The sequence below is a fragment of the Nannobrachium achirus genome (assembly GCF_963921795.1).
Source record: "Nannobrachium achirus genome assembly, chromosome: 17".
Classification (NCBI taxonomy): domain Eukaryota; kingdom Metazoa; phylum Chordata; class Actinopteri; order Myctophiformes; family Myctophidae; genus Nannobrachium; species Nannobrachium achirus.
The window spans coordinates 8,471,169-8,493,705 of NC_137824.1; the positions used below are offsets into that span (position 1 = coordinate 8,471,169).

Here is a 22,537-nt window from a genome sequence, read left to right on the forward strand (position 1 = left end):
AGCCGGGCTTTTATCGAACACGACGCCATGGGCCCCTATATATGCTCGATAATTGATACCGGGTACTCAATACATTTGTTATCGACTTTGTAGCGAACCCTTGTTTCCAGCTCCACCCCTAGTTTTGTGTGTGTGTGTGTGTGTGTGTGTGTGTGTGTGTGTGTGTGTGCCTCATTACCAAGATTGCAAAGCAACATACAGTATTTGTCCTATATATTATTTATGGATCAAACAGCATTTGGAGACATGTAATGAAACATTGTGTGTGCAGCTCCTTCCCCACATGGAGGGAAGCCATTATAAAAACATATCTGGTAACATCGCTGGATAAAACAAGAAAAACAACATTCAGAGTTCCACCCATATGGTGCCTGTCAAGATGACCATATTAGGGCTACAGTACAGTCTACATTATAGGGATGGGACGATAATTGATATTATGTTTATCGTGATAAAAGACCCTCACAATGATCGTGGGGATTTAATGTATCGTGAAATGATCCTCCGTCATGCACTGGGATCAATTCACCTCTTGTTTGCAGAGCTGCATATCCGGTACCACTTAAACCCTCTATAATTGGTAAAAACTGACCTGTAAATAACGTACTTGAGCTTGATACAGTCTTTATTTCACTCTTTACCAAGTCTCTTTGACAAAAATAGCAGATCTACAAGCTTGCGACACAGAGTGAGCTTGTAGATCAGCTATTCTTTGGCAAACGTTCCGCCCCAGGATAATGGATGCTGGGGATATTTTGATTATGGAATTAATATCGTAAATCGCTATTATTCTGGTCATAATAATCATGACATGAAACGTTCATATCGTCCCATTAGTCAGGTTTGTTACGTTAAGAAATGTATGTTTGTCGGATTTTTGTGAAGATTTGTAAAACTATACATTTTTGGAATCTTCAGAGCATGGGGAATCCAAAAATCAATGTTCCCATTTGCACAGACACCTGCAAAGCCGCCATTTTGGACATTCAAAATGGCCGACATAAAATACATCATTTGTGCTATCTTGGCTTCTGGACAACCTAGAAACTTAATTAAACATGCCAATCCTATGTTTTCTGGGTCAAGGAATCAAATGAGTAAATGTTGGGAGTAAAATGTTCCGGACCCCCACCCCCTTTCTGGGGGTTATCTATTTTGGGACCTCCCAGAACAGTACGCCAGCCAATTAATGTCCTATTTTCATAATAGTAGAGTTGTTTTGTAGGTTTTAAAACCTCCTGGGCTCATTTATTGCACTTTTAAAGTAGCCAGAATAATCCTTCTGACTTTTGGTTGGGGTCTTTCCTCACCTGGGACCCCCAGACAGACCCTTGAGCCTATCTCAGTAATCGCTCTGCTCCAATTAGATCATAACTGAAGCATAAAAGTTGTTGTAGCTGGGCTTTGAAAACAAAAAGGAGTAGTAACAAATACCAGGGGTCTTCCACAGGGGGTCCGGGACCCCTGGGGGGTCCTCAGTTACTACAGGAGGGGGCCCGCCAAATCTTGATGGGATTTGAAACTGTAACCTTTGATGGTTTATTAGTATTCTCAGTATTATTTATAACATTTTTGTGTTGGACAGTTATGGTTGACAGGTGTTAATTGAATTTGTGGGTAGGGCGGGCTTAGGGGGGGCTAAAGCCCCCTCTAGCCCCCCCCCCCCCTGGAGCCGTCCCTGTTGCAACGTATTACTTTAGGCGCGCAGACTAACATGTCCATTTATTGCACTGCACTCACACTGACAACACAACATACACACCTCTGTGTTATCGTCACCCCAAAACCAATACCCTATCCTCTTAAAGAGCTCATGGTCAATTATGCCCAAAGAGATTCACTACATGTCCTCCCTAATAATGTTGACAGTCTTTGTTTGTATTGTTTAAGCAGCTGCACCATCCCTTGCAATCTGCTTTGCAGACACATTTGATGAGCTCAGGTATTGCCTATATTTATATGAGTTAAAGCGAAGGATCTCAACGTCTTATGCCTTACCTTAGTTTCCTTTTAGTTGACCTTGTATCAGTGAACTGTACTGTCATGAAACTGTAATTTATCCTATGCAAAACTTCTAATAAATACTTCAATCAAATCAATAAAAAAAGCCTTTGAAGCAGGGAGGGCAAGACACTTGACTGGAACATACCCTCCACTTTCTGACACTGCTGTAAATTTGCAACAGTCAAAGCCAAGGTACAAAACAAAAGTAAGTAGATATATTTGAGCGAGTTCAAGTTATTGAATGTCACAAATGTCAAGGGTTCCTTGGCCTACACAATTCGTCATGGGTCAACGCCTACTTGAAGCCTGATAATGATGACATTAAGCCATTAACCGCTTCAAGGACCTTAGCAAGAGTTCCATTTCTACTGAGCTTATTAATGGTGAGCTTCCATCAACATTGCAGTCATTGGAGCATGTTGCATGCCGTGTTTACAGTTCAAAAGGTCCAACAACCAACTCGTGCTGCACTGCTACCACATATCCTCCTTGCCAACTATGTCACAATGCGGGATAAATCATACCTGACAAATTGCCCTAAGCTTCCACCAATCGAAGAAAATGGGTGAAATTCAGAGAGTGGAGGGTATGTTCCAGTCAGGGGTCTTGCCCTCCCTGCTCAAATAACCTGCCTTCCACTCTATGCTATGGTGGAGACTGTGTCAACACTATTAGGTTGGACATTGAAGATGACGATGATAAAGACGAATAGATCCTGCATGTCTGAAATTACTGTATTGTAGTGAATCTCCTTTGGCATAATTGACCATGGGCTCTTTAAGAGGATGGGTGCGGGTTTTGGGGTGACGATAACACAGAGGTGGGTGTGTTGTGTTGTCAGTGAGTGCAGTGCAATAAATGGACATGTTAGTCTGCGTGTCCCAAAATATGAAGTTGCAATAGCTTAAATATTGCAATCCCAGCAGTAACACCTGTCAACCATAACTGTCCAACACAAAGAATGTATAAATAATACTGAGAATACTAATAAACCATCAAAGTACAATACCGTTGTTTTGGGTTGAGATTGGCACATTTCCTGGGGCAATCTGCCCAGATCATGCATGTCACACGTGTCTTCCTCTTCTTTTTTAGTTTTTTATTCTCAAAAAGCACCTGCAATGTAGTGCATTTGAAACTACATTGCAGTGCACATCATGCGGTGATCACTGCTTGCCTCCTCTGAATTGTTTTATTTTTATTTTCGTTTATTTATATTTCGTTGCTGAGTGAGGTCAGCAGACAAAGTGACATAAGTGAGATGAAAAAACCTGAGTGAAATGTGCCAATGTCAACCAGAAACATCGGTACATAAACCCTGAATACATAAAACACTCAAGTTTCAAATCCCATCAAGATTTGGTGGGCCCCTGTAGTAACTCTGTAGTAGCTCTCTGTGGAAGACCCCTGGTATTTGCTACTACTCCTTTTTGTTTTCAGAGCCCAGCTACAACAACTTTTATGCTTCAATTATGATCTAATTTAACATTGTTCTGGAGCAGAGCGATTACTGAGACAGACTCAGGGGTCTGTCTGGGGGTCCCAGGTGAGGAAAGACCCCAACCAAAGGTCAGAAGGATTATTCTGTCTGCTTTAAAAGTATAATAAATGAACCCAGGAGGTTTTAAAACCTACAAAACAACTCTAATATTATGAAATTAGGACATTAACTGGCTGGCGTACTGTTCTGGGAGGTCCCAAAATAGATAACCCCCAGAAAGGGGGTGGGGGTCCGGAACATTTTACACCCAACATTTACTCATTTGATTCCTTGACCCAGAAAACATAGGATTGGCATGTTTAATTAAGTTTCTAGGTTGTCCAGAAGCCAAGATAGCACAAATGATGTATTTTATGTCGGCCATTTTGAACGTCCAAAATGGCGGCTTTGCAGGTGTCTGTGCAAATGGGAACATTGATTTTTGGATTCCCCATGCTCTGAAGATTCCAAAAATGTATAGTTTTACAAATCTTCACAAAAATCCGACAAAAATACATAAGGAACCTGACTACATCCCTAAATACATTAACGCTCGCAAGAAGAAACACTACACACATTCGGCAACAATAAAATGTGTATTCAGGTCGGATGACTCCTGCCTGGGACGTAGCCGAGAGAAAGATGATTTTTATGTTGTAAAGTTGTACCGATTTGTACCGCTGTTCTGTTCCATAGCATTAGAAGGAATTCATCTTTAATGCTATGGTACCAATGATGAGCCCTTGTGCTCACAGCCGCGGTAGCCCAGCTCTAGACTTAAAAAGTCTGAATAAAAAAATACTACGCTTTCTCTGCACGCCAAAACAAAACTGAACGGCAGTGGTTCCCAAACCTTTCAGGTCGACACCCAAAAAAGAAAAAATGATTATAATAATATTTAAAAAGAAATATGTAGGAAAAGAAATGTTGTGTTTTTTTCCCCTCGAGTCGTGACGCATAGAAATTGTTCCTTGACCCACAAATGGGTCCCGACCCACTGTTTGGGAACCAGTGCTCTGTGGGAGACTGACAGCATAAATAAATAATTACACGTTTATTAAATAAGACAAATATGACACATTATAACTGTGCTCTGTCACTAAAATGTACAATTAAAAACACCTTCAATAATTTATTTATTTTAGAAATAGTTAATCTTTCACTCACTAGGGGCAATGAATGACCATCACAAGTTGATGTCATTTGGTCCGGCCCTGTGGAATTTATGGAACGCATGTGAAAATTAAATAAACTTAAATTAATACTTCCAAATGTTAATATGAGCATCAAATCAATATATTAAATATGTTTTTTGTTTTCTTTTTTCCACACATGCATTCTATAAATTCCACAGAGCTGGACAGATCCCACATGGAATCATATTGCGACAGGCATTTGCCCTCTTGGGTAAAAGATGAACTTTTTCATTTTTAAGGTGTTTTATAAAAAATATATTTTAGTAATGGAGGGAAATTATAATGTATTAAAGGGATAGTTCACCCTCACTGACTCTTTTTCTATTACTCATCCCATGGAGAATTCATGGATATGGTTTTGTCGCATTCCTAAGCCAATAATTTGAGGAGACTCTTTGTGTCTCCATAGGGAACAAAGCAGGCTCATCGGGGCCTTTTCCACCGGCAAAGAACCAGTTCGGGATGGCAACTTTCTTGGAACCTTGGTAGTTCTTGTGAACCGGCCGCAAAAAAACTTTTACGGTTCGGAACCAACTCGGTTCTCGGTGGAAAAAAAACTAAAAAGTATCCATGAATTCAAGTCTCCATGGGGTGAGTAATCAACAGAAACACGTTATTTTGCAGTGATCTACTCTCTTTCAGGCATATTAGTCTTATTATCCAGGTGAACCTTTAAACACTGAGGAGGAGACGAGACAGTTCACTTCATCCAGGTTGTCTCCTGTCTCTCTGTCTGTCCAGGCTGTCTCTCATGTCTGCAGTCCATCAGAGAGACAGACAAGAAGAGTCTTCTGTCTCCAGTGTAGCCTCGGGAACCCAGGTTTTTCATTCGGCTTCGGCTCAAAAAGAAAGTCAGTGAGACAGGACTGTCTGTCTCTCTCCATCCATCTGTCTGTCTGTCTCTCTGTCCGTCCATCAGTCTGTCTGTCTGAGTGTCTACCTGTCTGTCTGACACCAGGGGGTCAGCTCCAGGTCGCAGAGCAGTCGCGTGTTGATGACATCACAGGGCGCCCCGCTGATGAGCAGCTGTTGTCTGGACTCCACCTCGTAACGCAGGTTAGAGAGCCCTCCATCTGGATCCACCTTAAACTGTTCCTACACGCACACACGCACGCACGCACGCACGCACGCACGCACATACAGTGAAGGTTTAGAGCCCTACTGCTGGGTTCACCTAAATTGATGACTAATCAATCACATCTTCTTGTTCTGGAGCTAGCCTGGATACCAGCCTGCTGTGCTACGTTCCGTGGATTTGTTTTGTCACTTTTTTGTCCACTTATTTATCCAGTTTCAAAAATATCCAGCTTTGCGGCCAAAATATCCAGCTTTGTGTGGCTGCAAGCCCCAACCGCACAAAAAATAAATGTCTAGCAAATGTCTAGCTTCAGAAATATCCAGCTCTGTGTAGCTGGCACCTGAGAAGCGAAGTGACAAAACAGATCCACAGAACGTAGAGTAGCTGGCTGCCATCCAGGTTGTTGTGGAGCTGTTGCCCACTAACTGAATACTTTAGGGAGGGAGTGAAGGAGGAAGTCTGTATTGCTGCTGATGTAGGAAATATAGAAAACATAACGTCACTGTCTGGCCAAAACCTCTTAACACCATTTTTGAGGTTTTAGATTTTGTGTCATAAATCAGTGCTATTGAACACCCTTTACAGCTGAGTGTTGGTTAACATAATATTGAACCAATGGAAAGTAGTAAAAAGTGCTTGGGACAAATCCTCCTAACTCCACACTTTCTGCCAAACCAGCTAACTCCACCCGATTGGCTCCCGGTTGCTGCCTGGTACCAGTACAAAACACTGATGCTCGCCTTCAAAGCAGCAAAGGTACAGTATGGTACCTCTATACAAAGCCTGATCAACCCCTCCCGCTTACTCAGATCACAGGGAAGCGGACAGAAGAACCCTCGCAAAAAACATCCTATCGTACATTGAAGCTATACTGTGTATAGCTTTGATGTACAGTTTATTGATGTTTTGACTGTTTTGATTGTATTGGTTTTATTTAATAGATTCATGCTCTACCTATGTTTTTAGATAACTATTTCAATGCATTTTATGTACAACCTTGTGCTGTCCTATTGTAAGTCGCTCTGGATTAAGAGCCTAAATTGTACATTTGTTATAGCTAAGGATCAAGCCTCATTAGCAGACTGGTATGAAACTGTGTTAAGGGTACTAGGGCAGAGAAACTTACATTATACACAACAATCACCAAGGCTTGGTAAAGGAGTAGACACTTCCTGATTGAATGCTCTGTTGTCAATGTGAAGATGTGTTAGTTAGCTTTGGCGTCATGATTTCTATATTTTTGTGGTCTTTTGAGTTTTCATTTCATATGGTTTTGTTTGTGTTTTGATATTGTTGATGTTTGTTAAATGTAACAAAACCTAGGATCAGTCTGAGCAGAAGCCATTCTGATATATGATGTAGTGTGGCCTGAACCTTAATAAACTGCTGCAAACAAACAAACAAACAAACAAATCTGTAATGTGAATAAATCAAACCTGTTTCTGAGCAGCGATTCTCTTGGTGTCTCTTTTCCTCCAAGCAGAGTCATGGATGTGACGAAATGTCTTGTAGCCTGTGGATATTCCACTGGGCCTGAACAGCTAGACACACAGACAGAGAGACAGACAGAGCTATACAGACAGGTTAAACTCTGTGTCTCACCCTGGGGTCTGCATCAGCGTGCCGACGGGCCGGTATACCGACACTAAAACTAACCCTAACTCTAACCCTAAACATAACCTCAGTAAGACAGATTCCTACCTGTAGCTGAGCCTTCCTCAGTCGTCTGTAGAACTCATCATCCTCTCTGCCCCAGCCCCAGAAACGGTTCGACATGCCGTTACACTGTACACACACACACACACACACACACACACACACACACACACACACACACACACACACACACACACACACACACACACACACACACACACACACACACACACACACACACACACACACACGTTAGCCTCATAATAATATGTTTTCTTTTCTTTTTTTGTTGCCACATTGACATTTCTGCCCAACTCTACTCTCCTAACACTGCTGCTTCATTGAGCCTTATTGCCTAATGCCCTCAGCCTATCAGAATGCTTGTTACATTCCAAAATAACATCATGCCTAAGTAGTAGTCAAAGAGTTGACTTAAAATGCTTTTGGAATGTAACAAGCATTCTGATAAGCTGGGGCATTAGGTAAATAAGGCACGGTGAAGCAGCAGTGTTAGGACAGGTGAGTTAGGGCACGGTAACACCTACAGTATGTTTAAACCCATTTAGGCCTAGAATTATTGAATGCTTTAACCAGTGAAAAATAGCAGATATACAAGCTCACAGCGTGGCACCGAGTGCCGCGCTGCAAGCTTGTAAATCTGCTATTTTTGAAAAAGTCGTGAAAATGTGTGCAAATCTTTGAATACATGTATTTTCAAAGTAAACGGTTGTAACTCAAATTTTGCTACTGGGTGGTCCCTGGAACTAGATATTTTGAGATGGGGGTCCGTGGCCAAAGAAATAGCAGATCTACAAGCTCGCAGCGCAGCACTCGGTGCTGCGCTGTGAGCTTGTATATCTGCTATCTTTAAATGGCTAAAGCATTAAATAATTCTAGGCCTAAATGGGTTCTACCTACTGTATATGAGGGTGAGTCCTGCCAATGCTTTTCAATGGGAATGGAGTGTTCTTTTTCGCAGAAATCCACTAATGGCAACCATCACTATGTTCCCATTGAAAAGCATGGGCAGAACACACCCTCATATTCGGTGTGACCGCGCCCCTTAGGCATATGTTGCACAAAACAAATACAAAAGAATAAATAACGTTATATTCCAGAAGTGACTGAGGAAATTATGCAAATGGTGTTTAATTGATAATAATTTCTAATACTTCTGTTGATGAAAATTAGCTTTCTTCTCATGATTCTCATCTCAATAGGCAGTTAATGATTTTTCTTCTTTCTGAAAACCTTAAAAACACAACTTGGCATATTATGTTAGTGTGACAGGTGCTGACACGAAGGCACCACCAGGGGGAGCATCAAATATCATGTACTGGTATACATACTCCATATGTATACCATGTATCCCTGTTAACGAATGCCCTGAAGATCTAGAAGCCCAGTGAATTAATGCCCAATTGATCTACAAGCTCATGATAAGAACTGGGATCTAACTAACCATGCTGAACTGTCTCTTGATGAGTACTAGGGTAATGAATGATTTTTCTTTATACCACGATTCTGTAACAGAGCGTGGAAAGAACATGTTATTCCAACCAGTTCCTTTACCCTCCATCAGGCACCCGGCTGGCAGTATAGACCAGGATTACAACATGTTTTTTGTGAGGGTATCTACCCTAGGAGACATGGGGAGAACATGCAAACTCCACACAGAAAGGCCCTTTCGCCTAGGGTGTGGGTGCTGATGACTTGGAGGAGAGAACACGTCCCCAGTGCCCACAGCGGGAATCGAACCCAGGACCTTCTAGCTGTGAGGTCGACAGCGCTACCAACTGTGCCATCGTGCCCCTTAAATTTAATGATAACTAACCATACTGAAGTGCTTCTTGGTGAGCAGCAGGATGTATTGATAACTAACCATACTGAAGTGTAGTGATCAGTAGGATGTATTGATAACTAACCATACTGAAGTGTAGTGATCAGTAGGATGTATTGATAACTAACCATACTGAAGTGTAGTGATCAGTAGGATGTATTGATAACTAACCATACTGAAGTGTAGTGATCAGTAGGATGTATTGATAACTAACCATACTGAAGTGCTTCTAGGTGATCAGTAGGATGTATTGATAACTAACCATACTGAAGTGCTTCTTGGTGATCAGTAGGATGTATTGATAACTAACCATACTGAAGTGTAGTGATCAGTAGGATGTATTGATAACTAACCATGCTGAAGTGTAGTGATCAGTAGGATGTATTGATAACTAACCATACTGAAGTGTAGTGATCAGTAGGATGTATTGATAACTAACCATACTGAAGTGCTTCTTGGTGAGCAGCAGGATGCCTCCTACATAGGTCTTGTAGTGGTAGAGGGGGTGCAGGTCGGGGGAGGCTACATGGAAGGGTCCCTCGCTGGGGAAGCCGTAGTCCAGAGCCTCGTTGAGGGGCAGCAGGTCCACATCATGCATGGCTACGTAGTCTGTGTCGTTGTGAGACTCCAGGAAGCCCACGTTGACCAGAGAGGCACGGTTAAACCTGAGAGAAAAACACCACAGGACAATAAAAATACTAATTAACCTGACACAGAGACACCACAGGACAATAAACCAACCTGATGCAGATTCTTACAAAAGATATGCACACATTTCTTGATTTTTCTAAATAGCAGATCTACAAGCTCATAGCACGGCACTCTGTGCCACCCAATGAGTGTGCAAAATAAAAGTTTCCAATGGATTCAGTACCATGAAAAACACTAGTTTGACCCCTAACCCCATGCTACTTAAAGCAGATTTTATTTTTATTTTATTTCCTGCATTATTAGTTAATGGTACCCCGAGTTTCAGCAGCTGTCACAGATTCCCCTTAGGAAAACTGAATTAAAATCTTTGTGAGCTGTGTTAATAGACACCATCCATCCATCCAAACCAGAACGTTTAATTTTATCTAATTTATAAAAAATAAACCAAAATCGGGTCGCCACTCTGGGGTACTAAGTAACCTACTGTAGAGGTAGTGCTTAAGTTCTGGTAGTGCTTAAGTTCTCTGTACTCTGTTTCAGTTTGCTTACTTTGGGCACTTGCCTTTGTCCAAATGCCAGGGTAGGAAGGCCATCAAATAATTAATTGAATTTAAGGGTTACATTTAATATGTAGAATATCTGCTGTGAATAAATAAATGGGTATTTACAATCTGTTGCTCAGCCCTCCACAAATCAAAGATACTGGATTGGTTTAAAAAATGGGGACTCAACAGTAGTACAGTCAGCTGGGCTGGGTTATTAATTAAGGCCACTGACATCTTTTGGAGGGGCACAAGGCCAAACTGATGGGCAACGACGGCCATGGCCTTCATGGCCTCCCTGAAATTTCTGCCCTGCCGCTGAAGCTAACTAGGGAACCGTAGCTCGGATGTGTTTTTTGTGTTCGCGATCTGTTCACCATCTGTTCACCCCTAACTCCTGGTTAAGTGTGTGGTGAGGCTACCTGTAATGGTCCACCTGGTTGAGTGTGTGGTGAGGGTACCTGTAATGGTCCACCTGGTTGAGTGTGTGATGAGGGTACCTGTAATGGTCCACCTGGTTGAGTGTGTGATGAGGGTACCTGTAATGGTCCACCTGGTTGAGTGTGTGATGAGGGTACCTGTAATGGTCCACCTGGTTGAGTGTGTGGTGAGGGTACCTGTAATGGTCCACCTGGTTGAGTGTGTGATGGTACCTGTAATGGTCCACCTGGTTGATGACGTAGATCCTGTGTCTGATGCGTTTCCTGTTGAGGAAGGCGTGGATGAAGGGAACGAACACCAGCAGCTCGTCAAAACGCTCCCTGAACGGAACGATGAGCGCCAGCCTGTGAGGACCCCAGGAGGGGTCGTCCGCAGAGGACGCCCGATTCTCAGAGGAGGAAGGAGGTCCACAAGGCTATGGGGGAGATCATGATGAAAGAGTTAAATCTTTAATACGCTGCTTTATAGGTATAAGCAGGAAACATGTTAATCTATGGCAAAAAGTAATGGTGCATGAATAAATAATTGAATACAGAATGTCCCTCCCTATTACACTTGATGTCTGTGAATTGTATCTCCTACCAGGACCTCTAGTACTGATGGTTTTATCTCCCTCCAGGACCTCTAGTACTGATGGTTTTATCTCCTACCAGGACCTCTAGTACTGATCGTTTTATCTCCTACCAGGACCTCTAGTACTGATGGTTTTATCTCCTACCAGGAACTCTAGTACTGATGGTTGTATCTCCTACCAGGACCTCTAGTACTGATGGTTTTATCTCCTACCAGGACCTCTAGTACTGATGGTTTTATCTCCTACCAGGAACTCTAGTACTGATGGTTTTATCTTCTCTCTAGTACTGATCTCCTACCAGGACCTCTAGTCCTACCAGGACCTCTAGTACTGATGGTTGTATCTCCTACCAGGACCTCTAGTACTGATGGTTGTATCTCCTACCAGGACCTCTAGTACTGCTGCTTTTATCTCCTCTCTAGTACTGATGGTTTTATCTCCTACCAGGACCTCTAGTACTGATGGTTTTATCTTCTCTCTAGTACTGATCTCCCACCAGGACCTCTAGTCCTACCAGGACCTCTAGTACTGCTGGTTTTATCTCCTACCAGGACCTCTAGTACTGATGGTTTTATCTCCTACCAGGGACCTCTAGTACTGATGGTTTTATCTCCTACCAGGACCTCTAGTACTGATGGTTTTATCTCCTACCAGGTCCTCTAGACTGATGGTTTTATCTCCTACCAGGACCTCTAGTACTGATGGTGTTATCTCCTACCAGGACCTCTAGTACTGATGGTTTTATCTCCTACCAGGACCTCTAGTAAGGCTGGGCGATATTAGGAAAACCTTCGATATTTGATAACGTTGTTGAATATATCGATATTACTCACAATATTATATCGTTTTTAATGTTTTTCTGCTTTAGGTCCACTGCCTGCCTAACCCAGATAGTGAATAGCATATCCATGCATGCACACTGTACAGTACACATAGAATAAAGAAAGTAAATGCCTTATTTCCATTTTCCAACAATTGAAATAACCACACCTGGTTACAGATGGACTGCTTTCTTGCATGCATAGTGTGTCTGTTAATTAATTGGACACATACGCCAATACCTCACAGGCATTGACACTAAGGCTTGCCCACCTGCCCCCGGCAGGTAAATAAAACGTCAGGGCAGGTGAAGTTGGCTTTCAGGTTGCCCGACAGGGCAAGTGCTCATTTGAGAGGGGACACAAATGGCTATAAACACAACACCAGATATCTGTCTAAACACCTGAACGTGGCCAGTGCGCTGTGTCTTCTGGTCTGTGGAATGTAAAATAAGAGCTCCATTTACCTATAATGTGCTGTTTTTACTGTTGCTACATTTAAAAATATAAAATAACAAGTGTGAAACCATAGACATATTCAATCATAGCTAAAGTATTTGGTATTTGGATTTGGAGGTATTGAGGTATGACATTTTATCGCACAGCCCCAGAAAGTAAAGAATTAAGACAGTGTTAAATTGAGCGGTAATTAAAATCGTACCTATCATTTTATAATGGACGATTTACTTTTCGGGCAAGTGGGCATTACCTTCGGGCAAGTAAAACATGACCTGTACTTGCCCGATGGGCAAGTGCCTCTGAGACCTTAGTGTCAACTAGAGGTCTTCGGACCTGCCCGAGATCCGAAATTACCCGCGATCCGAACCGCCCCGAGCCGGGTAACGGGGCCGTTTTCGAGCTTTTACCGCGGGGCGGGCCGGGGCCGGGCCGTCTGCCCCGGTTCCCCGGGTATCTCCTGTTACCCGAGTGGAGCCGAGACAGGCCGAGATTGAAGTGAAAGCGAACGCAACAACTGCACCAAATAGATAACGCCACACGATGGCACTAAAGATGCAGCATGTAATCTGTTGCATTGGTTGTGAGAACTGAGAAGTATAACTCACTCAGTCACAACAACACTGACTGTTGGATTGTTATTATTATCAAAGATATTAACGTAACGTTTTGGTTAACGGTTTACAATGGAGTTGTCATTGCGTGTTGTCATGCTCTGCAGAGCAAAATGGACACTCAAAGCAGAAAGATATAATGAACAACACATGCGACAGAAAACGATAGCATTAGCATTGGCTAGGCAAAGAAGAAGGAATAAAAACATGGATTTATTTGTATTTACAAACTGTCCGCATTGACTTACTGGTCTGGGAAAAGATCATCTTTTGGCGAGAGGCACAGCGCCGCTGACAGCAACAGCAGCACCGTGGCGACGTTAGGTAAGAAATATGTCTGATACAACTCTTAATATAATAACGTTGGCATTCTTTCATTTCGGGGCGACAGGTTCGGGTCTCGGATCTCCCGTTCTGCTCGGGTTTCGGATCCAATTTTTCTAATAACAGGCGGGGCCGTTCGGATCGGATCCATCACGTCTCGGGGCTGATCGGGTAACGGTTCTCAAATTCCAAATGATAGACGGGGCCATATGGGTCCGGGTCCATTTCCCCCGGGTCCTTTTGGGTTCGGGTAGTTCAAATTGGACCCGTGAAGACCTCTAGTGTCAACCCCTGCCTCATTTCAAGCTGTCTTTGTCGATGTGTATATCTCACATGTTGATACCTCGATATTGATATATTGTCCAGCCTTAACCTCTAGTACTGATGGTTTTATCTCCTACCAGGACCTGCTGGTGGTACAGTACCTGCTGTGCAGGTCTCTGGTGGTTTTATGTCCTACCAGGACCTGCTGGTGCTACAGTACCTGTGCAGGTCTCTGGTGGTTTTATCTCCTACCAGGACCTGCTGGTCATACAGTACCTGTGGTGCAGGTCTCTGCTGGTTTCCATCCATGTCTCCAGAGCAGCTGATCTGCAGCCAGAGCAGAGAGCAGAGCAGCAGGAACACACACACAGCAAACATCTTGTAGACGCTGCACCTCCTAAACATGAACCTGTAGGACACAACAGAAACAAAACACAACGTATCTCAATGGGTGGACTGAAATGTTGTTTGTGGAGTGTGGATGACGCCAATTGTAACGGAGAGGGGAAATGCATACCTCATTTTTGGGTACGTCGTTATCGTCCAATTTTCAAACATCCTCAAAAGCTTTCAGAAATAGTGAAAATAGCAGGCCTACAACAAGCTTGCGAACATGTCTCGATGTGACACGTCAGCTTGTTGATCAGCTATTTGCTTCTTTTAACTCTTTCTCAGCCTGAACGCACTATTACGCAATTTTGCGCAAGAGCCTCCCAGCCGACACGCACTTTTACGCACTTTTTTTTTTTTTTTTTTTTTGAAACTTCAAAGCCTTCCCCAACTTCTGACATTGTTTGGAGTGAACCACATCAAAGGAAAGCCTCAAATCACCAGCCCAAACACAAACCAGCTGTCTCAGATCAGAGAAAATCACATCACATTACCACAACAATCACCAGACACAAGAGCTGTGGGAACCGTCTTGGCATTCTAGCCGAGTGAGAGCAATTGAGATGGCTGATTGATAAAAAGAGAGAGAGAGAGAGACACTGAGAGACACTGTGTGTGTGTGTGTGTGTGTGTGTGTGTGTGTGTGTGTGTGTGTGTGTGTGTGTGTGTGTGTGTGTGTGTGTGTGTGTGTGTGTGTTTGAGGAGAGGAAAAAAGAGAAAGAGCTAGTATTTTTTTTTTTCAACTTCAAAGCCTTCCCCAACAACAAACACAACAAACTGTCTCAGATCACAGAAAAACACATCATAATTATATTTACCTTTTGTATAGTCCATCCATAGTTTGTAGTAGTAACAGACAGTAGTAAAAGTAAGAACCATGACGATCCAGTAAAACTTTTTGTAACGGCTGTAGAAGTATAGTCCTCAGTAGTATACTAAAGCACTAAACTAAACCCCCCCCCCCAAACACATGGCTGATCCTTGCCGTGAATGCCGTACATCCAGCAATCCCAGGCCTGGGGAGGACCCAAATCACCATGGTAACACAAGGTAACACAAGCTGATTGGCCACACAATGGTAACCATGGTGATTTTAGTCATTCCAGGGCCCAGGACGAGAGAGAGAGTGTAGCAGACTCTCTATGTCTCTCAACCACTCGCTCTGCCACACCTCTCTCTCTCTCTTGCTCTAATTTCCCTCTCTCTCTTTCTTAGTAAGCGGTCTTTCACTCCCCGTGTCTCTATGTCTCTCGACCACTTGCTCTGCTACACCTCTCTCTCTCTCTCTTGCTCTAATTTCCCTCTCTCTCTCTCAGTAAGCAATCTTTCACTCCCCGTGTCTCTATGTCTCTCGACCACTCTCTCTCTCTCTCTCTCTCTCTTTTTTTTCCCCAACAGCTGACATTGTTTGAGGTGATCATCACAGTAAAGTCTCAAATCACCAGCCCAAACACAACAAACTGTCTCAGATCACAGAAAAACACATCATAATTATATTTACCTTTTGTATAGTCCATCCATAGTTTGTAGTAGTAACAGACAGTAGTAAAAGTAAGATCCAGTGTTGTTGTTGGTAGTGTGAGCCAGGTCTCACAAGCCAAGCTAAAAGAGAGGCGTCAATTGGGTATGGCAAGCTATGGCAGCTCACATACCTTGGCTACAGGGGGAATATAATAAAATGTACTGTAATCGTGCCTGTTGGAAAGGTATGGCAACATGACTGGTGTCTTGCACGCCGGGCCTCGCGCGCGTGAAAGACAGCTATTTTTTTTTTTTTTTTGCCATACCTTTTTTTTGCCATACCTTTTTTTTTCGCTGAGCTAAACGCCCTGCTCGATCGGCCGTGGTCCGCGGACCACCGCCGATCGAGCAGGGCGTTTAGCTCAGCGGCGTCAGTTCAGAAAAAGCTAAGGTTGACGCTGGAATGTCTTTACAAGATTAGGAGCATATGTATCACTGACGCTTGGATTCAGCCGTCCTGGGCCCTGGAATGACTAAAATCACCATGGTTACCATTGTGTGGCCAATCAGCTTGTGTTACCTTGTGTTACCATGGTGATTTGGTACATGACCGTCCTCCCCAGGCCTGGGATTGCTGGATGGACGGCATTCACGTAGCAGCAGCCATGTGTATGGTGGGGGGGGTTTAGTTTAGTGCTTTACTATACTACTGAGGACTTGCTGGATGGACGGCAATCTCTCACCGTGTCTATATGTCTCTCTACCTCTCGCGGAAAAAAAAGGGAGAGAGAGTGTGTAGCAGACTCTCTATGTCTCTCGACCCACTCGCTCTGTTACACTGCTCTCTCTCTCTTGCTCTAATTTCTCTCTCTCTCTCTCTCTCTCTCTCTCTCACAGCCGTGATACAAGAGAGAAAGTTGGGGAGAGAGAGATTGATTGATTGATTGATTGATTGATTGATTGATTGATTGATTGATTGATTGAAGACTTTATTAGAAGTTTGCATAGGAAAAGGTACAGTTTCATTCACTGGTACAAGGTCTACTAAAAGGAGATCCATGAAAATACTAGGCTTATTTCCATAGTAAACCATATATCTCATATAACATTGAATGACAGACAAATAGAACACAGTACTATGCAGTAGATATGTAAAGAAAAACAAAAAAGAAAACAGTAAGAGTGCACGTGTGCGTGCGCATGCCCATGTTCGCGTGCACATGCATGTTGCACGTTGCAGAGGGGGGGGGGGGGGGGGGAGAGAGAGAGAGAGAGAGAGAGAGAGAGAGAGAGAGAGACAGTGACACAACGTAAACACATGCACGTTGCGTGTGTTTATTGATGTAAACTCAAGACATGCATCAGACTGCATTCTGAGATAGACAGCGCCGCCGTGTGGATGACAGGCGTGCCTGCATCCACTGCTATCAGTATGGACCAGAGCCCTTATAGGTCTATTGTCCACATAACTTGAGGGATTGAGCTGAAATGTGCCTTTATACTTGAAAAGTCTGTAAAACACGTATTTGTTTACCCATTTGTTTGAAAACATACTGCCTGATGCATCATTGAAGCCAAAAATAGAAGGCTGAAAAGAGTTATGTTTGATAGCATCCTTTCGAAAACATGTATTCAGAAAGCTGTTTTGGTGATTACATCGCCTACAAACAGCCCTATTTCTAAACAATAGAAAATGATAGCAACTTACTACTTGGCGGATTTGTAAAGAGGGCGAATTGATCTTTCCATACGTATATGGAAGTTGGTATATTCACAGTAGAATGAATAGATATTCTATTTATTATACTAAAAAGTCGTTTATCTCAAAATGTCTATGCAAAAAGGCTGTTTTGATAGCAAAACAATCTTTATAAAGTTGCCATTTACTAGACTATAGAACAAGATACAGATTTTCTAGTTTGATGTATCGGAAAGAGCGCGAGCAGGCCTTTCCAGTCATATGGGTGTGGTGTGCAATACACTCTACAGACGATGCGTAATCGTCCCCCAAAATGAGTGAAAAATCCGGCAGTAGAGACTTAGAGCCAGATTTAAGGGGGCTGAGAAAGAGTTAAGCCATTTGCCCCCCCCCCCCCCCCCCCCTCGCTTTTTTTGGTTTGCGTTAGTTATCCTTTTTTAATTATGGTGGGTCAGATGTACATATGTTATATGTGACATACAGTATGTTTTATTTCATGATTAATAAAGATATCAAACTCAAGCAGGTGAGTTTTCGTCAGGCCATGCAGTAACCAACTTCAAACAGGGTTATGGTTAGGCTCTTTGTAGTCTAGTTCAGATGACTAAAATATGACTAAAATTACAATTCAAAAGACTATGATTAAAATAACATCACTGCTAGGCTCTGTGCATAACTGTAGTTCCCCCCTTTTCCAGAAGGTGGCACAAACAGCAGTCAGGTGAGAGCCTCATCAAGTACAGCACAGATCTAGAAGCTTGTAAATCTGCTATTTTTGCAACTTTTGTGTGACTGGGCTGTCATGGTATTTATCAGAATGATCAACCGCCCAAATCAGGCAGGTTTAAGATTTTTAGAGGCATGTTTTCTTTTCTCACATTCTGCAGCCTGAATAACAATATTATCGATAAACTATCAAGTTCAAGCACAAACACACTCGGTCTACATTCCCAAACCTCCGACTCACTTCTCCTCCAGATGAAGAACTTTTGAAGAGTCATTTCTTGAGAGACAACAAAACACATTAGTTCAATTGTTTAGGTCAGGTGGGCTTCAACAAGGGGTCCGGGACCCCTAGGGGGTCCTCAGAGTTACTACGTGGGAGCCGCCAAATCTTTCTGTGATAGGAACCTTTTTTTCTTTTTTACATTAACCACTTGAACCCTAACATCCCTATTCTGAGGGAAACATTTGCAGAAAAATAGCAGATCTACAAGCTGTGTCACATCACTATTTTTGTTCACAAACTCTCTTGCAGAGACACCTGTCTGTCTTACATGGAGACTGTCTGTCTCTACACAGATACTGGCTGGCTGTCTTACAGACAAAAAGACAGACCTAACATAATGTTGCTCTATCTGCATCTCTACATTGATGCTGCTATTTGATTTTAGCTGGGTTCACTAAATGACATTTTCAATGTTTGTTGAATATAGTGACAATAAACATCTTATCTTATTATTTTTGACAGAATATTATTTCCCAGTTCTACGCAGCCTCTCTGCTTTCTATGTACAGTACATGCAGTATGTGTTTACCTTGCCTATTCTAAGTCGCTCTGGACAAGCATTCGATGAAAAAAATGGGGGCGAGTGCGTTTTGAGGCAAGTGTTCCGGTTACCTCTCTGTAACCATCTCTACAGTGTCTCTGTAGACAGTAGTTGCGTTTACATAAAGCCGTAAACGCATAAATCTTTTTATAGAAACACTTAAAAAAAAAACGTAATGTGTAACAGTGCAATGGAAACATTAAGCGAATATGTTTTGAATTAAAATGCATTGAACTCGCGGGAAGGGCTGCTGGGGGTCAGCCGCCTACCAACACCGGCCGCCCCAGCCCTGCTTATGTTCAAAGCAGTTGTGCTCCAAAGTAAAACCATTCGTCATTATTCTCCGTTCCGCAGAACGGCCGAGAACAGCAGACCTCCAAGTCCAAACTCCCATTCCATCCGCAACGAGCTGTGATGAGCTTGTACTGTATATCAGCTGTTATCGTGCACAATACTGTTGCGGGGGTGAAGTAGCCTACAGTATGTGGAGTGGAGTGGAGTGTCTTTTCTCTCTCTCTCTCTCTCTCTCTCTCTCTCTCTCTCTCTCTCTCTCTTCTTATCTTATATATGAAATCTCTAGGCTGAAGAGCCCTGGGTTAGAGTGCATGTTCAATAAGGTGTCTCACTTATTAGTGACTGGAAACAGGCAAAATGTGCATTTTCTTCTTTACTTTCTGATGATTTATGGAAACGTGACTAATGTCTTTGCATTCAGTATGACAGACAGAATCTCTATAAGACAGTGTTTTGTAGACAGACGATGTCTGTAAACATTGACACTCCTAGCAATTACAGTCCTTTATCACTGACCTGCTGTCCTCTTTGAAGTTGAGGATGGGCTTCCTTCTGAATGAATGCATCATCTTCACATGGAGTCAAAGGTGAGATCTGAAGGAAAACAACAATACTGTAAAACAAGCTCAAAATAAAACTCTGTGCGTCCTCAAAAGAAAAGATAAATGTCTTCTTGCGAGATTTCAACTGTTCTTAGTTTCATCCTCGTATTTTTCTATTCAAATGTTTAATAACAGTGTTGACAAAATGTCCTCTATTCTAACGGTCGGGGACTGCACATAATTCTGACATCTCATTACTCCGACGGCGGTTAGGGTTAAGGATAGGTTTAAGCATAGTTTTACTGAGGTTAGGGTTAGGTACTGTCGGACTAATGGGACGTCAGAACGATGACATTGATTGAAGTGCAATTGATGTTGTTTGGTTAAAAAGGTAAAAGCACTATTCTGATAGTAATCATTGCTAGAATAGCCTGTTTGTTCACTTGCTTAATCGGTATACTGCCTGCGTTCTCTGTCCTGATTGGATAAAAAACTGAAAATGCATTTTCTGCTCCTACAGATTTTGCCCTACAATCACGCAAATGTCATGTCATCAACATGGATCTGTCCCATTTCCCATATTCCCTCCTGATTGCCTACCATTGCCTTCTAAAGTTTGTGTATGCGATCTGACGGTTGCTTATCTCTGGATTAGGGAGTCTTACTGGTTTAAGAGCTGGAGAAACATGGAGTCTGTCCTATTACTGAACAAACACTCTATAGCAATGATTACTATTAGCCGCAAATTGTAACACTAGATTTTCTTTTAATATGTTGAATCTAGGGTTGCAATACCAATGCATCAAAACAGTTTTTTCCCTATCTGTTTGTATTAAACAACGACAAACTCATATTGGGACTGTATGGAAAGCTTGGAGTGTCCTCTTTCTATCTGCAAAGTGTTTGTTTCATAAAAACCCAGCGTAGACATGTTATGAGCTACTTTCTATCAAGATATTCAGTTCAGGTGATATTTTTTTCTAAGTGCTGGAGTTTGGAAGCGCTCGTGGAAAGTCACTCAGCGGTCCTGTGTACCAGCTAGTTCTAAATTTCACATAGCCTAATGCAGGAGGCAGCGGGACATGGCCTTAGAGGAGACGAGCGCCTCTCATAACAAGTCTACGGTGGGAACAAACACTTTGCAGAATAGAAAGATGGTACTCCAAGCATACCATACAGCCCCAATATTGGTCGTTGATTAATACAATCAGATAGCAAAAAACTATTTGAGGTATTGCAACCATAGATTCATCCGATAAAAAAAAGAAAAAAGAAAACTTAACAGAATGGGTTTGCCGCTCTGACATCACGCAATGACATCACTATGATGTCACACTAACAGAATCCCTTTTATGCCCAATATATGGAGATCCCTGATGTCATCAATATTAAGCCCATATCTAACAGGACTTCATATGGGAATTCCCATATATGGAGGCCACATACCACACTAACAGAATCCATATATGGTCAAGATAGCTCATGTCTGTGTGGCTGGTTCTAAAGACAGGGATCTCCTTGTATGGGCATAAAAGGGATTGTTACTATGTATGATGTCAGATGTCATAGACGTCACAGGACTTTCACATGAACGAATAACTGACTAAGCATGTTTGGGCTCTCACAGCATATCTCCATATACAGTACATGGATCTCCATATATGGGTACCACTACCAGCGGTCTCCATATATGGGTAAATGGTCCGATATACATCAATGTCCATTTGGCCAAGAATTGGCTCGTATGTCGCCCGACTCACCCTTTAGGGTAAGGTCGCATGTCGCCCTGAGGGGTCTTACTAGTATTAATGAATAGATGATAATAAATAATGTCATCCAACATGTCGGGTAGGTTCTGTGTGTCCACGTAGCATGTTGAGCTCAGGCAGATTATTGATGTTATTGAAACTAACCTTAAATCCTCGTAAATTCCTCCAGTGAAGACATTTCTGCTCTGTCTGTTTCACACACAGTTACAGCTGTCCTTCCTCTTACAGAACATGGTTGAATTAAACTGAAATACACTTATTATTTTATTCATTTCTCTCTGGAAAAAAAACAAGAAGTGATTTTTATTTTTTTCCTTTTGCTGCGGTCCGTCCGTCAAATGGCTCCGGGTAGGAAAGGTGTTTGAGTGACGATGGTTCCGGGACGAGTTCACAACGGTGCGTCGCTGTTGTTGTTGTCCGGGTGGAAACCTCATTATGTGACGTCAGTGGTGTGTAAAGTAACAAACTAAGTACATTTACTCAAGTGCTTACTGTACTTTTGAAGTACTTATAATTTACTGGAATATTTCCAATTTTCAAGTGCTTAGGCTACTAGGATCTCCTTTTAGTTGACCTTGTAACAGTGTACCGTCATGAAACTGTACCTTTTCTTATAAAAAACTTCTAATAAAGTCTTCAATCAATCAAACTGTACATCTCAAAGGCAAATATTATAGCCTACTTTTACTCCACTAGACCACTACAATTATTTGACAACTTTAGTGTTGTGATCAGACACAATGCAATCTCACTTAGACAGTTCATTCTAATCCTTGCTTTATTCCTGTGACCTCCTGTGATCTCTGTGGCCTGTCTGAGACATCTACTGTCTGGTGTGGCATGGTTCAGGCGGTGTTTCTCAATAAGTTTCCATGTTTTTCTAATGTTTCTCAG

The 22,537-nt window shown here is 42.4% G+C and overlaps 1 protein-coding gene across 1 annotated transcript; it reads right to left on the bottom strand.

Moving 5' to 3' along the window:
* Positions 1 to 1,260: 1,260 nt before the first annotated feature.
* b4galt7 (xylosylprotein beta 1,4-galactosyltransferase, polypeptide 7 (galactosyltransferase I)) lies at positions 1,261 to 21,946 on the bottom strand. The gene is made up of 8 exons (XM_080746480.1): positions 21,788 to 21,946; positions 19,849 to 19,926; positions 14,215 to 14,347; positions 11,101 to 11,303; positions 9,694 to 9,919; positions 7,460 to 7,543; positions 7,195 to 7,299; positions 1,261 to 5,775 (listed from the first exon to the last, which is right to left on the bottom strand). The coding sequence occupies exons 2-8, from the start codon at positions 19,899 to 19,901 to the stop codon at positions 5,617 to 5,619; spliced, it is 963 nt and encodes a 320-aa protein (XP_080602606.1). The 5' UTR covers positions 19,902 to 19,926; positions 21,788 to 21,946; the 3' UTR covers positions 1,261 to 5,616.
* Positions 21,947 to 22,537: the final 591 nt, after the last annotated feature.